At 35.4% G+C, this 17,587-nt stretch overlaps 1 protein-coding gene and 1 non-coding gene across 2 annotated transcripts; both read left to right on the top strand.

Annotated features, from left to right (window-relative positions):
- The first annotated feature begins 5,898 nt into the window (after nucleotides 1-5,898).
- Nucleotides 5,899-6,008, top strand: LOC123288486 (U6 spliceosomal RNA). Its single transcript, XR_006532185.2, has one exon. It is a non-coding gene; the product is annotated as a U6 spliceosomal RNA (small nuclear RNA).
- A 961-nt stretch (nucleotides 6,009-6,969) lies between these two features.
- On the top strand, nucleotides 6,970-7,908 carry LOC106837877 (olfactory receptor 2M3-like). Its single transcript, XM_070516854.1, has one exon. The coding sequence runs from the start codon at nucleotides 6,970-6,972 to the stop codon at nucleotides 7,906-7,908; it is 939 nt and encodes a 312-aa protein (XP_070372955.1).
- The last annotated feature ends 9,679 nt before the right edge of the window (nucleotides 7,909-17,587 follow it).

Genomic DNA, 17,587 nt, shown 5'->3' with positions numbered 1-17,587 from the left:
TTGTTTACTCCACCTAATTTGTGGCATCTTATTATGGCAGCACTTTCAAAGCAATACAATATGATTACATGCCAAAATCATGATAATGGTAATGATTAAAATAGTTGAAACATATTTCCTGAGAAATATATACTTGGTATATTTTAAACATATACTTTGGGTTATGCTTTGTGCTGAGTGATGCACAAAAATTATCTTTTGTAATATTTACAATAATTCTGAGAGAGATGTATTAGTCTCACTATAGAAGTTAAAAAAAAAAAGGAAGTCTGATGATACCACATTCGGCAGTAGAATGATTTTTGAAACTCAGACATGTCTGATCCCCAAACCCATATCCCTGTTCAAGACTCTGCACCACTTTTGGTAAAGAGCACTAGAAGACACCAAATGACTGAGATTAGTGAATGGGGAGAACGTTATCTATTAAAATGAAACAGAGCTCGTGAGGATCATGAACTTGTTCTAGAGCTTGAATGAAGGAATGAACTGAAAATGTCGTTGAGGAACAAAGTGTATTCCGCATGAGGCAAGTAACTTGAGCCAAGACTTCCCAGCAGAAAATTATAGTGATATGTTTGGGACGAAAGAGTAGGATTGTCAGGGTTTGTGTTGAAAAACAATGAGGAGAAACCTCTTGAGATGGTGGATATAACCTCCTGTGCAGTGTCCTGAACCACAAAATAAGTACTTACCATTTTCTTTTCTGACATTTTGGAACCTGTGGGGGCTTTTGAGGAGAGTGACATAACTCAATGGTACTAAAAAAATGAATCAGAGAATATTGTATCCAGAGGATGGAAAGTAAAGGATTTACTTTAACTGGAAACCGGATGAGGTTACAAGGAAAGACAGAGGAAATTTTCAGAAGTAGCGGTATGTCTTTCCAAGAGGTACTAACTTTTTTCTATTTGGGATACTGTGAGAAAGTCCTCTTTGAAGGCAGGAAGATGGACTACATCAGTGGTTCTCAAACATTAGCCAGCATCCAAATCACCCGGAGGCTTGTGAAAACATATTTCTGGGTCCAACCTCCACAGTTTCTGATTCAATAGGCCTGGAGTGGTGCCTGGGAATTCACATTTCCAATGAGTTCCCAGGTGTTGGTGTTGCCAGGTTGGGGGATCATACTGTGAGAACCACTGGACTAAATGAGTACTTTCTAACCATCTTAGATGTCATGCTTGTGTGCCATGGTAATCCAGCTGACCTGCTGCAGGCTTTTTACTGTGCTCTGCAGGAGGATGGTGTTGCTGGGTTTGTAACTGAGGGAGAATGCAAATTAGAAAACACTATGGTATCCACACATGAATTGACCTTTCATGTTTGATATGCTCCAGCTGTGTTCAAGTTTTTATCTCTCCTTTCCATATGGTCTCTCCTATTTTATTTTATTTTTTTGAGGAAGATTAGCCCTGAGCTAACATCTGCTGCCAATCCTCCTCTTTTTGCTGAGGAAGACTGTCCCTGAACTAATATCCACGCCCATCTTCCTCTACTTTATATGTGGGACACCTGCCACAGCATGGCTTGCCAAGCCGTGCCATGTCTGCTTCCGGGATCCGAACTGGTGAACCCTGGGCTGCTGAAGCAAACGTGAGCACTTAACCGCTGTGCCACTGAGTCGGCCCCTCTCTCCTATATTTTTATTCCTCTTAAGTCTCTATTTTTCTTAAAATTTATGCTTATTTAATCAGCTTCATCAGCACATTTGTCCTTTTTTTCCTCCTTTCTCCCATCTTCCTTTAACATATACGTATATTTAATATATATTTGGAATGGTCCTTCTTGTAAGTAGGAATGAAGGTAATCTCAGTATAATTCTGTACTCTAAAAATTAAGTATAGCTTCTATTAGTGCTTTATGATGCAGTGTTTTTAACAACCAGTGACACTAGTGAAACTCAAGCCTTTGATTCATAATTATATAGTGTGAAACATTTTGTGAGAATTTGGATGTGGATTTTCTTTTATGAGGAAGAATTTACTATACTTTACAAAAGGTTGAACTAATGAAATTTAAGTTTTGAGTGTATTAATGCATATAAGCCCTTTGTATTATTATTTCCATAACTAAAGGCAGCCTAAGGTGTTTTTAAAAATTATTTAATCACAATCTTATTGGCCACTAATATTTTGCAAAATATAGTTTTGCAGGTGATAATACTGAGATTTTTTAATCTGCTATTTCTTTAAACTCTCTAGCAAATTTAAAGATAACTTTTTAATCACAAATTCTCATTACAATTTCGAGGAATTCAGACACACTACTTGTTCTCAGGGATAGGGACACACACACACACACACACACACACACACACACACACACACATACAGGTACATTCCCTGAATTAAATAATCCTTGGAAGAGTCTGTTAAATAATCTCTTTGTATGATTTTGTAAAGGCACGTCAACTGCCTTTTTGCCTTATTTCAGTGTTTTCAATACTGTTACCTAACAAAATATTTCAAGGTCAGTAAATATGCCAGCTTGAGTTAGGTACAAGTTTCCCATGGATAATTAACTGTATTTAGTAAGCAGAGTACATCCTTGAACATGTTGAACGTTAAGTTGGAGTTTCTGGAGTTTTTGAAGTACAATGATGGTCATTAATATATACTTGTAGGATTGTAGCCGCCCCTGACACAGGAAGGGTTAATAATCACTGGAAAAAGCTTGCCAACAAACTGTGACCCGGAGGTGAGAAGGCCGGCTAGCCAATAACGGGTAAGACCCCCTGGGGGGGCAACCTAAGCCAGGCGGCGGCCGCCCGGGGGCACAGATGGAGAAACGATATCGATATCAGGAGCAGGAGGGACCGTTGCCTAAGAGACCTTGCCTGCTCCGAGATAAAAATATAGGAGCACAGCAATAACATGATAATATCAAAACAGAGGCCAAGGGAGGGCTCCTTGAGAAATCACTAAGAATTCTTGGCATTCGCTAATTACTTCATCCAGAACACCTGTGTATGTTTAACAGCTGTAAGCTATGTATGTATTGAAACGCTGGTTATAATAAACTCAGAGTGGCCATCAGCCCTCTCCGCATCTATCCTGATGTGTACATTGGATTGCGACACCGACAAGGATGAGCTGAAAATTTAAGAAACTTTAGAAGTAAAGCTTAATTAGCTGGTATAATATGTAGCAATATATGGAGATTAGGTTGTTATTATGGAAATAAGAACAGACATATTTGTATGATGACAGAGTTAGTTTTAAGAAGAAATTTGTATGACTGTGTGACTGGATCTTTGGGAGTAAAAAAAGAAGTGCTTTACGATTACTGAGACGTACAGCTAAGGAATTGAGGAAGACTGTGGATATAAGTACTTTGGAAATGCAGCATGAGCAAACGGGCGAGGGCATCTTCAGGGAAGTATTTATCTTCTCATGGAGATGAGAGCATATGTGTGCGTATACCTATGCCTAACACATATACATATATAATAATTATTACAATGCAATTTGATGAGTGCTATTGTAGACTTATGTTTAAAAAGTTATGGGAGTGCTTCCAACTCAAGAATATTGAGGAGTATATGTAGCAATAAATAAGGACAATGATTATAGGAGAAGAGATGATCAGTAAACTAAATATTACACGGGATACGTGGAAAGATCAAAACACATGAATATCTGCTGAATAAACCACCAGAGATTTATGCAGTCATGAATTACACACAAAGGCCCTATGTGAAAAAACATTAACTGAAGATCTGTTCAAAAAATGCTGTTCCAGTAATCCCCACCACTATTGTCTCTGGTTCTCACTCCCCATGCAGAGTAATTGGCGGCAAGGTGCATACCTGGAAGCAAAACAAATGAGTACTGCTCTCTGGGGACAGCAACCAAATTGACTGAGAGGATGAAGGCTTTTCCTGGTGTGTTGGTCCCCCTACATACACCTCTTATTTTGGTATTCAGAAAGTCCCATTTGAAGAGTTAGCTCTTAAAACTCCCAAATCCAACTCTCTCATTTTAAGCGTTTACATTTCAGCTACCCCTTCAGGGTAGAGGCCTGTAGAGGAATCAGTCCTATCTCTACCAAAAAAAGAGGAATTTGTGCTCCTAATATTTGTATGCTCTTAAAATTACAAAATTGCATTGGTGTTAAAATATTTAAATCAATAGACAAGCATGATATGATCTTTCAAAAAGACGTTTTAATAAATACTATCAACAGGGACAATATTTGGTTATGGAAGGGATGGTGAAGGAACACAGTGAGAGATATGGGGACTCATAGTTCTCCCTTATGAATGCAATAAAAAAGCAATCAAGTTTTAATGATATTTTACAAATTTCTAAAGAGAGATAATAGAAGAAACGGACATGAAAAATACTATAATTATTCAAAATTTATGAAGAAAATGGTATAAGATATAGAGAGCTATTTCAAGGCATAAATTCTTAACTTTCATGTCAGATATGGTCTTCACAAAATAGAGGAAAAAAACATATTATTATGACTGTAACCAGCAGGTAAAATAATAAATTATTAAAAACTAGTTGCCTCTGGGGAATAAGATAGAAGTGAAGATTTCACATTTTAATATGCATATTTTATTATAATTATAGACTTTAAAATTTAAAACAAGTAATGTGGGGAAAAGCAAAAAACCACTACAAGATTGCTGAATTAGCCTGATTAAAAAAAGAATTTCAAATTTGCATTCTAACTGATGGTTTTAATATGAGAAGTCCTTATATTTTGATAACACTTTGCCAAATAAACATGCTTATTTCTCTAACCATTTACTTAGAAAATAATTTTGCATAGATATATAAAAGTAAAATTCTTGTCAGCTAATGCTATCATTAGTAAATAGGGATGTTGACTATTGGCTGCTTCCAAATAATCCTCTAAACAGGAGAAAAGTTTTATTTAAGTATTGGCTGAATGAAGGAATTTAGTTAAGAGTGGTCTTAATTTGTCTATTTTATTGCAATTATCTGCATAGTTAGTTTCATTTGAATTTTATTAAGCATGACATACTATTATAAAATTGAGGTATTATTAGGCTACAAGTAAATGTACTGTTATGTTATTATTATAGAGGGTCTGTCTCTAAAACCCAATGTATTCCAGAAAAAATAAAAGACTAAATGTGGATGTTATTAGTCTTCTAAATTAGTTTTGCCTAAATAGACTGGACCACAGCATATTATAGGCCTTCTTAGTCTCCTCCTACAATCCACACACCCAAATCGCTAATTTCACCACAAATTTTTGAGGGAAGGGCAATCTAGTGTGGAGAAGCAATCTCCAGAGGGAGAAAAATGAGAGTAGGAGAAAACAGGATAGATACTGTTTGCATACGATTTGTAGAGTGCAATCATGGGTCACCTGCCACAGCCCACCTTCACAGCAGGAGAAGCAGGTACCTCTGGAATGATAGAGTTGTATAAGCCTTCTGCCAAGGGAGGGATGGGAGCTAGGGCAGCTCCAGTCCTGGTTGGGCTTCAAACTTGTACACCTTTGAGGGCACTTTTAAGAAAAAAAAAAAACCGAACACACAATTATGAATACAGAACTGCTAAGTCCTTGTAATGGACTTTAGCTTCAGGTAAATCCTCCGTTGGATGGGGATGAAAAAACAGAGAGAGATGTGAAAATAAGGGGATTTAAAAACATACTACCTCTTTCCCAGAAAATTTTGTCATGATGGGGCTGCAGTATAGAAGCTAGAGACCACAGGAGCAGTGAAAGCTGGCTTCAAAAGCGTTTGGGAGTAAAAGCATGAAACCTGTTCTATCTTTAAACACAGTTGGATTGAGTCAGTGGTGGGCAGAATGAAAGAATATGCTTCCTTTAACGACAAAAGAAATTATGTCATGCAGTTGGCTGGGTTCCTCTTCATTGATGTTTCAACAACATAAAAAGGCGTCTCTGGTGCTCGCTTTGGCAGCACATATACTAAAAATTGGAACGATAAAGAGAAGATTAGCATGGCCCCCGCGCAAGGATGACTCGCGCAAGTTCGTGAAGCATTCCATAAAAAAAAAGTCTCTGTCCAGTTCGCTTGTGTCTAATCCTCTGTATAGTAACTACATTTTCCCCTAAGTACTAAAAGCTGGCCCTGGCTCACTCTTACACTGATAGAGATATACCAAGATGTTTATTTTGCTCCATTTGGTGCTGATGAACGAAATTCAGCAGAAGCACAGGGTATATGGCATGTCGATACGTTCCTATACCTTCTTAAAGGTTCTTCATTTTTGTGGGTGTGAAAAGAAAGAAATCTTAAAATACTGCCCTTCTCAAACTGAGACATAAATGATAATTTTATTGTTTTACTTCTTCATCCATGATTGAATCATCTAGTCATAATGTACGAATTACTTGCAATTATTTCACACTTATTCTGAACTGGAGGTTCATCATCTATATAACTGTATAACCAGTAACCATGTTTGGTCTTTAAGTTTGGTGCACAAATGAATTATATAAATGTCTATGTTAATGTATCTTGGAAACAGCAGATTATTAATCATAGTTATTTTATTTTACTATATAGGCAATGACATTAAAAATGCTCTATTCCTCTGTTACAGAATTTGTTACATACTGACATATGATAAATTTATTTATGGTTATATTCTTAGCTAATACTAGGTAATATGGTCCTTTGAGGACTCAGATGATCAGTCCAGATGCTGTGATATCTTGTTTAACAACCACAACAACTCAGTTAAAATGTTAAATGTTATTTCTCCTTTGTAAAGGAAGTAAGTTAAGCACATAGAAATAATTTGTCAGGGGATATGCAAGTTTGTAGTGATGGAGCTTGAATGTGATTAATGCTACCTGACTGCACAGTCTCTGTTCATTCCTTTACACAGTCCTGGCCATATCATGCATGTTGGTACCAGAGCACCATACATAGAATAGACAGTAACCAAACACTACCAAGATGTTTAACTTTATAACTTCTTGTGGTTCTAGATAATGAAACTATTCATCATGGAATGGGAGAATCAGACATCTGGCTCTGACTTCATCCTGATGGGAATCTTCAGTCACACTCCCACTCATATCTTCCTCTTCTCTTTGGTCCTGGGCATCTTCACAGTGGCACTTTTGGCAAACACTGTCATGATTCTCCTCATCTACCTGGATACCCGACTCCACACCCCAATGTACTTCCTCCTCAGCCAACTCTCCCTCATGGACCTCATGCTCATCTGCACCACTGTACCCAAAATGGCCTGCAACTACTTGTCTGGCAGGCAGTCCATTTCTGTAGCAGGATGTGAAGCCCAGATATTCTTCTATGTGTCTCTCCTTGGTGCTGAATGCTTCCTACTGGCTGTCATGGCCTATGACCGCTATGTTGCCATTTGCTACCCTCTTCAGTACCACAATCTCATGAACCAAAAAGTCTGTGGACTCATGGTTGCTTCTTCATGGATCCTTGGTTCCTTTGATGGGATTGTTGATGTAGCCACTACCTTGTCCTTTTCATATTGTGGCTCCCGAAAAATACCCCAGTTTTTCTGTGATGTGTCTGCACTCCTAAGTCTCTCATGCACTGACACTTCCACATTTGAAACACTTGTTTTTATCTGTTGTGTTTTAATGCTTCTCTTCCCTTTGTTACTCATTGTTATCTCCTATACTCGTGTAATCATGGCTGTCATTCGCATGAGTTCTGAGGAGGGTCGGCACAAGGCTTTCACGACCTGTACTTCACACCTTCTTGTTGTCGGGATGTATTACGGAGCAGGTATTTTCATATATATGCGGCCCACTTCTAATCGTTCCCCAACCCAGGACAAGATGGTGTCGTCCTTCTACACTATTCTCACCCCTATGCTGAATCCCCTTATCTACAGCTTCCGCAACAAAGACGTGGCCAAAGCATTCAGTAAGGTCCTAGGGAAGGGGAAATCTAGGGAATAAATTGGATAATGGTCAACAAGGGTCTTTTTCCTCTCATAACTCCTCTCTCTCAATCTGACACACTCATTTATTTAGAAACATGTTTTAGCTACACATGTATAGACCATTTTCCTAAGATATTTATATGCGTCAGAGTTGATAGACTCTTGGTTGATAGACTCTGGGTACACATCCAGTCTATTGATATATTTTGAATTTATTGTATTTGTTTTGGTTTTAAGTATAAATCAATTAAATTTCTTAAAGAGTGAAAAATTAAATCAATAAGCAAGTATACCCTGGTTACAGAACTAAGTAGCAAATAAAACTGTATTAAATGCTTTCCCTTATTTTGAAAGCCCAGAGGCTTATTGAACTGCTTATATTGTGTCTTATGTCCCAATACTACACCTGCCTAATTCCTTTTGTTATTGGTTCACTCAAAATAAATATCCAAACCAGAGTCACAGATACTTTCTCATTTACCAAAATGTTTATTCTATATTGAATGCTTCTTATATTGACAGAGGAAGGAGTTTTGCTCTTTTTTTTTTTTTCTGCAAAGTGACTCCCTTGATGTGCTGAGTGTGTTTATATACTTGCAGATTCTCTTTTGGTGTCAAATCCAAAAATTCATTGCCATGGCTGATGTTTAGTAGCTTTGGCCTATGTTTTCTTCTAAGAGTTTTATGGTTTCAGGTCTTACGTTCAAGTCGAATCCATTTTGAATAAATTTTTGCTTGTGGTGTAAGATGGTGATCGTTTCATTCTTTTGCATGTGGCTGTCCAGTTTTCCCAACACCATTTATTGAAGAGTCTGTCCTTTCCCTATTGTATAGTCTTGGTTTCTCTGTTGTAAATCAATTGAACATATATGTATGGGTTTATTTCTGGGCTCTGTATTCTGTTCCATTGATCTATGTGTCTGTTTTTATGTCATGTCATACTGTTTTGATTACTATAGCTTTCTAATATACTTTAAAATCATCACACCAAAACAGTATGGTGTAATGCCTTGGGCTTTGTTCTTCTTTCTCAAGATTGCTTTGATTATTCAGGTTCTTTTGTGGTTCCAAGGAAATTTTAGGAATTTTTAAAAATTTTATTGTGGTCATATGGTTTATAAAATTGTGTAATTTCAGGTGTACATGATTATATATCATTTTCTTTATAGGCTGCATTATGCCCACCACCAATAGTCTAGTTTTTATCTGTCACCATACATGTGTGCCCTTTTACCCCTTTAGCCCAGCCCCCCCGACATCTTCCTCTCTGATAAGCACTAATCTGTTCTCTTTATCTATGTGTTTGTTTATCTTCCACTTATGAGTGAAATCATACTGTGTTTATCTTTCTCTGTCTGGCTTATTTCACTTAATATAATACCTTCAAGCTCCATCCATGTTACTGCAAATGGGATGATTTTGTCTTTTTTTATGGCTGAGTAGTATTTCACTGTATATACATACCAAGTCTTCTTTATCCATTTATCAGTTGGTGGGCACTTTGGTTGCTTCCACATCTTGGCTGCTGTGAATGATGCTGCAACGTACTTAAGGGTGCATTAATCTCTTCGTATTGTTGATTTCATGTTCTTTGGGTAAATAGCCAGTAGTGGGATAGTGGGATTGTAGGATATTTTTATTTCTAATCTTTTGAGAAATCTCCATACTGTTTTCCATAGTGGTTGCACCAGATTGTGCTCCCATCAGCAATGTATGAGGGTTCCCTTTTCTCCAATCCACTCCAACATTTGTTATTTCTTGTCTTGTTAATTATAGCCATTCTGAGAGGAGTAAGGTGATATCTCATTGTAGTTTTGGTTTGCATTTCTCTAATAATTAGTATGCTGAGCACTTTTTCATGTGCCTCTTGGTCATCTGTATATCTTCTTTGGAAAAATATTTATTCATATCCTCTTCGCATTTTTTGATCAGGTTGTTAGTTTTTTTGGTGTTGAGTTGTATGAGTTCTTTATGTATTTTGGAAATTAACCCCTTGTCAGATATATGATTTGAAAATATTTTGTGCCAGTTAATGGACTGTATTTTTGTTTTGTTCATGGCTTCCTTTGCCTTGCATACGTTTTTTGACGTAGTCCCATTCGTTTATTTTTTCTTTTGTTTCCCTTGCCTGAGGAGACATAATATTCAAAGTGATACTACTAAAACCCACATCAAAGAGCATACTGGCTACGTTTTGCTCCAGCAGTTTTATGGCCACAGGTCTTACATTCAAGTCTTTAATCCACTTTGAGTTAATTATTGTCTATTGTGTAAGATAATGGTCTACTTTCAATCTTTCACAGAAATTTTTTTTATATTTCTGTGAAACATGCTATTGGAATTTAAACAGGGATTGCATTGAATCTGTAGATTGCTTTGTATAGTATGGACATTTAACCAATATTAATTCTTCCAATCCATGAGCACAGAAAATCTTTCTATTCATTTGTGTCTTCTTCAATTTCTTTCATCAATGTCTTATAGCTTTTAATGAAGAGATCTTTCACTTTGGTTAAATTTATTCCTAGTCATGTTATTCTTTTTGATGCAATTGTAAATAGAATCTTCTTTATTTCTCTTTCTGATAGTTTGTTATTAGTGTACAGAAATACAACAACTTTCTGTATATTGGTTTTGTATTCTTCAACTTTCCTGAATTCATTTATTAGCTCTAATAGTTTTTTAGTGGTCTTTAAGATTTTCTGCATATAATATAATGTTACTGCAAATAGCGACAATTTTACTTCTTCCTTTCCAAATTGGATGCCTTTTATTTCTTTTTCTTGCCTCATTTCTATGGCAAAAACTTCCAATACTCTGCCAAATATAGTGGAAAGAGTGGGCATCCTAGTCTTGTTCCTGATCTTAGAGGAAAAGTTTTCAGCTTTTTATTGTTGAATATGTTGTTAGCTGTGGGCTTGTCATATACGGCTTTTTATTGTGTTGAGTTACTTTCCCTCTATACCAACTCTGTTGAGAGTTTTTATCAGATGTTGAATTTTGTCAAATGCTTTTCCTACATCTATTGAGTTTTTACCCTTCATTTGTTAATGTGGTGTTTCACTTTGACTGACTTGAAGATGTTGAACCATCCTTGAATCCCTGGAATAAAACCCACTTGATCATGGTATATGATTCTTTCAGTGTTCTTGAATTCAGTCTGCAAATATTTTGTTGACCAAAAAATAGTTCTTTACAGAGAGCTTTTCTAATTTGATTTTTTAAGTTCAAAAGTGATCAGATTATGTTTTTTAAAACTTTCTTTCTTATTTATGTTTTTCTCTCTCTTTTTCTCTTGGTACATCTTACTGACATATAATATGCTATCAATGGAAATATAGCATTGTTTTAGATTGTTATATTCAGATCATGGGAGTTTGCTTTTGCTTAAGAAAAAAATATCATAAAGAATTAATTACAGCTTATATGTTAATTGGTTGCTACAGCCTGTAGATTTTCTTGGTGTTATTATAGTCTTAGTTATTCTGAAGACCATAAGAATATTTGGAACTTTGGATACATGTAAGCAAAAGTTTCAATTGTGTACCTCTGAGGTGCTAAAAGAACCATGTATGTTTGAATGGAAGATTGCCTGGCTGCATATGCTGAAGAAACTCAGTGCTCTGAAAGCTATTGGGATTCCATTTCTTAAGAAGGATAAGGAAAGTGGGGAAGAGGATGGTGGCACTATTCATCTCACATCTAATCTGATATCATAGTATCTACCATTATTTGAGTGAAACTGTATCTTGTACATATTAAATGGTGAGTGATGAACTGTATAAACTCACTGAACACACTTCATGATGAGATAAGGCAATAGGCCTCAGGGAAACTTCATTAAGTGTGTCCTAATCAGTTTCAGGACCTACTGCTTCATCCTCATCAAAGAAACACTCTTAATGACACTGAAGGTCCTAAATGCACATCTAATTTGTTTCACAACGTGTGGATATTCTGCCAAGTGTGAGCAATTGAACCCATAAAGAATAATCTGAGGGTCACCAATGTTCCACTGATACCCTGTGTGGAGTCCAGTATCCTTGTTCACAGACCCAGATGTTAAACACATCCTGGTTTACAAAGGAAAAGGAAGAAACTTGGGAGAATATTGGTATCTAGAGTAGTTCAATTCTGCTCAACTACACTTTTCCCTGCTCTTCCTGGGTAGGAGTGCTGGTACCCATGGATCAAGAATAGGAATATGAAATGCATATGGTGAGAGTATAGAGATGTTTAGGTATGAATGAGGAAAGGGTTAAATATCTCTTTTTCAATATAAGTAGTGAAGGACAATAGGTCATGCCAAGAACAGTTCCTCTAGAGAAGATATTAGGTGGACAGGTTAGTCCAGGCATAGCTCTAAATTATCAGGGGACACTTTGCCTTTCCTCTCATTCTGGTTTATTGGGCTTCTGTGCCACGAAAATTAACTATATAGAGTTGAGATTTGTGCAGGAAAGGGCAGAGAGAACCCTCAGCCAACATTTTGTGTTATGTGACAGTTATACGATCATGCTGTCTAACCCATCTCTACAAGAATGAAATTGAAATGGAGGAGGGGGCCTGGAATATAAAAATCATAAACGAGTATTTACCTGAGAATGGTTTAAATACATTTTTTTCAAGCCTCTCTGGTTTGAGGAAGGGGTGTCCCATTCATTTGTGATCTTTAGTGTCAGGATAAATATCATCTCCACTAAGATAAAACAAATGTGCAAAATATTAGAATCCTCAGAATCCGTTCAGCTAACTTACAATTTTAAAGTAGAATATTCCACTATGTTTACTATGTTACTATAACATATTAAAACTGAAAAAGACCTCCATACCCACCTGGAACCCAGTGTAGTTATTGGTGTCCAGAGATAAGAAAAGATTTTATCATCGTCGCAGATTTTTGCATTGTACAGACTCATCAAAGAGAGCTTAAAAATTTTAGGAAACTTAACACAATAAATGTGCAAGGCTGGGGAGGACCAAATACACTTTAACACAATGAAATTTGATTGTTACTACAGTGATCACTTTTTTTCTAGTCCAATATAGTATTTCTTATAGATTTATATTTGAACTTGCAAATTTTACCAGTTCTTTGAAAAAGGTTCTGCATTGCCATCTCTAAATATATCACGAGATTGGTAACATATATGATAAGTCTTTTAGATTTCAACATGTCTGGAAGTCAAGTTACAATTTAAAATTGATTCTGAGTTTTTTTATTCTAATGTTCTCTAACATCAGTTGGGGTGATCATCATCTCAGATCGCTGGAAACTTGGAGCACTTTGTTCCACGCTCAGTGGTACTATCAGAAAAACAGTGTTGAGGGACTCATTAAATGAGGTATCTCATGGGAGCTGAAAACTTTTAATAAGCATGGCAAAGTTGAAGACCCAGGGAGTCTAGTTAAAAACTACCTAGTTGGAAAAGTATAAAACTTTATGTGGTTTTAGGGACATAGGGCAATGTACCAACTAGGGGAAAGTGGAAATTTTCATGATTAGCAAACTCAAAAGGCCAAAGCTGTTTGGTGACCTTGGTGACAGCTGACAGATAATTAGGTCTAATAGTGGTAAATAGACATCCATCAAAATGATATGAAAAACCTGTTAACATATAACCATTTCATGCTAATTAATACAATTAGTAGAGCATGTGCTAGGCTTGTTATGACATAAATGTCTCCTATAGGCCAAATCTGTTTAAAGTTAAAATAATATCTCTACAAATTTATGTACATCTGGAATTAAAAACACTTTTTCTGATGAATCCAGGATGTTTTACATAGAAAATAATCTAGTAATCAGCTTTATAGTTAGATCATAAGAGATCATTTATTCTGTCAACTGATTTTATGTTAGACTCTATTGTATTCAATATTTAGACTACTCACTGTATTCAAACTAGGATTTTTCTCTTTTTAAAAGCCAAGTAACCAACTCTACATGATTTCAGTAGTCAATTGAATCATCAAATCAAGTTTTATTGAGGCACTAAGTAAATAAAATAATAAATAAAAATAAAATAGAATTTTATTCCTGGAATTAATTTATTTTATTGTTTTTATTACTGTATAATATTTTAATGATACATGGTACAAAGTGAGTGATAGAATAAATATGCAGATATCCAATTTAAAAGTTTATTGCATCTTAACTTTATGACTTTATTTCTTTTCCTGTTTTTAATGAAAATAAATTCTACCTAGAGTTGATTCCCTCTGTGTAACTTCCCACAATCATACCACTCACTTCTTATTTTTCTTTTCTTAATCAGACAGTTGAATTTGTGATTATTATTCCTGGGTATGCTATTACAGTAGTCCCCCTGTTAAATGCAGGGGATACATTCTAAGACCTCCAGTGGATGCCTGAAACTGAAAATAGTACTTAACTCTACATATACTATGTTTTTTCCTATACATACATACCTATGATAAAGTTTAATTTATAAATTAGACACAGTAGGAGATTAACACAATAACTACTAATAAAATACAGTCATGCTCTGAATAATGACATTTCGGTCAATGATGGTGGTCTCATAAGATTAGCACCATATAGCACTGTTGTGTAGTAGGGTATACCATCCAAATTTGTGCAAGAACACTGTGATATTCCCACAATGACAAAATTGCCTAGTTATGCATTTCTCAGATCATATCCATGTCATTAAGTGATGCATGACAGTAGAACAATTATAGCAATATACTGTAATAACAGTTATGTGAATGTGGTCTCTCTCTCTCAGAATATCTTATTGTACTGTGCTCACTCTTCTTCTTGTGGTGATGTGAGACGAGACAACACCTATGTGATGAGATGAAGTGAGGTGAATGATTTAGTGTTAGGCTACTATGGTCCTTCTGAAGACAGGTTAGAAGGAGAATCATTGAGTCAAGACAAGGTAGATGGCTGGATGTCAGGAGCAGATGATGTCGACAGTTATTTGGATACTAGCACTGTGATATTGTAACAGTCAATCTGATAACTGAGATGGCTACTAAGTGACTAACGGGCCAGGTAGTGTATACAGCATGGATATGCTGGACAAAGGGATGATTCATGCTCCAGGTGGGACAAAGTGGGACAGTGTGAGATTTCATCACACTACGCAGAAAGGTGCACAATTTAAAACTTCAGAATTGTTTATCTCTGGGGAAACCAAGGATAAGGGGAAATACTGTATATTTTTCTGAATATGTATGCATTCATAAAACTTATATAATGTCATTAGGAAGATATTTATACTCGATACATGAGATATTCTACTCTTCAAATAATTCTTCAACTTGCATCTTTCATACACTGTTTTTTGAAATTAACCTATGTCGATATAAGTCAAGTTATTCATGTGAACTTTTAAACATTTGTAGAATATTTCCCTGTATAAATATAACATCAACTTATTTATCCATGCCCCTATTGATAGAAATTTGGGCTGATATATGTTCTATATCAATGGGTAAATAAGCATTGCAATGAATACTTACCCATCTCTAGCTGACTGTTGTTTTAATAGTGAGGTTGAACATCTAAGTTTATTACCCCCTCGTGTTTCTCTTTTAGCACATTGCTTTTATATTTCTGGCATCTTTGTCTGGTGTATCAGAATGCTATTTACTTTTATGTACAGATTATGCTCACATCCAGCAACAACAATGATTTTCTGAAGACATTATGTTGAAATTGTATTACCTGAAAATAATGTCAATTTTATCTCTTCATTTTTAATCATTTTGATTTTTAATTTGTCTTTGTTTTTGTCTCTTTGCATCACCAGAATTTCTAGGACAATGTATGAATAGTAGTGGTAATAGTTATTATCTTTGCTCATTCCTGATTTTGAGTAAAATATTTAAAATGTCTCACAATGAATTTTGAGGTTTGTAATGAGATCTTCCTGGATGCCCCTCATTAAGACAATTTTCTTATTCTTGGATTGCTAAAGGTTTTTATCATTGTACGGTGTTAAATTTAGTTGAACTTTTTGATAATGCTGGTTTTTTCAATTGAATTTGATAGTACAGCCCAATATACTTATTGGTATGCTCCTATTTATGAGATTAACCCCATTCAATCATGAAATTGGATATATGTATGTGAATATTGCTATACTAAACTGGATAATAATTTATTTAGGATTTTTTCAAATTTATACATAATGAGGTCTTCCATACTTTTATTTCTACTACTACATTTGCCCAGCTTTGATATCTCAACTTTCCTAGATTATAAATGAGTTGGGTAAAAGACTCTAGATCATTGTTGGTTGTGGTTGGTTGATATCTCATTCTCTGAAACAGTTTGGTGTAACAGGAATTATCTGTTAAAGATTTGTAATAACTCACCCATATAATCTTATGTGCCTCGAGTGTATTATACTTGAATACCTGGATTAATTGATTTCTGTAATAATTATTTGTTTATTCATGATTTTATTTATTCTCAAGTTGATGTTTCTAATCTTTACTGTCTAGAAAATTCTTTTCTTTCCCTAAAATTCCAAACTTATTGGAAACATTTGTTTTCTTGGTATTTTTCTCTTATGAAATAATTTTAAAGCCGTTCCAAGGATCATAATTATTTCCCACATGTTGAAATGTACTTGCATTGTTCTCTTCTACAATTCTTACTTCTTTTAACTCATGAGTTTCCTAGAAGTACATTCTAAAATTCCAAACACATGTGGTTTTATTACTTACGTTTACCATTACTATTTAATGTGATTTTAACTGCCAAGATTCACAGCAAATAGGAGCTTTCCACTCAGGTGAGTAAAATGAAACCTTAGGCTTTGAAAAAAGAGGGCCAAGAATAAAAATTAATTAAGGCAGCAAAGAAAAGTGCTCAAGAAGCTTTTAGAAAGTACTATTTGAGCACTGGAGGGAATTAATTCAGGAAGTATCAGAACTCATGAGTGAGAATAAAAGTTTGAAGATAATCCACATGTGGGATGATGGCTGAAGGGGAGACTAAGCTTCCTTGAGTGTGACTGCAAAGGTTTTTTGTCCCATTGGTGCTGTTTTGGTGCTGCTCCAATAAATGCTTACTCCATAGAAGCTGCTGGGAATGAGCTTTTAAAAATGTAAAATCACATGTGTGAATGGGAATTAACATCATGGATCTGGAGGCTGACTCCTTGGGTGCAAATCCTTGTTCTGTCATCTACTAGTTTTATAAATTTAGGCAATGTATTAACTTCACTGTATCTCAGTTTCTTCTTCTATAAAGTTGAAATAGTAATCATACCTGCCTCATAGTGTTGTTCTAAGGATTGAATATTTATTATTCAATTTTCCCACTAGCCTCATTATAGTTCTGATGACTTGGGTGAGTTTTTTTTCTCCTGTTTGTTCATAAGGAGAAGTATTTTCTCATCTTTTTTATGGGATATGATCAAAAGAGAATAAAGAATGTGGACAATAAACCCATATCACTCTTTGGAAGGACCTTACAAGACTAGGTGGGATGCCACCTCCCTAGTGGGTGGAAAAATATGAGGTTTACATTTGAAAAATTGAGCCACTCAGAATTTTTAAATATTCTCAAAATCACACTTGTAGTTTCCTAGTAGGCTTTTACCAATTTCCTTATTTAAACTATCTCATATTTATTTTTAAAATTTCAGTTTTATTTCTCAATATAAAATCAATGCATAGTTGACCCTAAATTTGTCAAACTCTAAATGAAT

Source organism: Equus asinus, chromosome 8, assembly GCF_041296235.1.
Source record: "Equus asinus isolate D_3611 breed Donkey chromosome 8, EquAss-T2T_v2, whole genome shotgun sequence".
Taxonomy (NCBI): Eukaryota; Metazoa; Chordata; class Mammalia; order Perissodactyla; family Equidae; genus Equus; species Equus asinus.
The sequence above is the reverse complement of the archived record's forward strand: the minus strand, read 5'-3'. Positions and strand labels throughout refer to the sequence as shown.

Excerpts from the sequence above, each read along its gene's own strand:
- LOC106837877 (XM_070516854.1), top strand. The coding sequence starts at position 6,970 with ATGGAATGGGAGAATCAGACATCTGGCTCTGACTTCATCCTGATGGGA.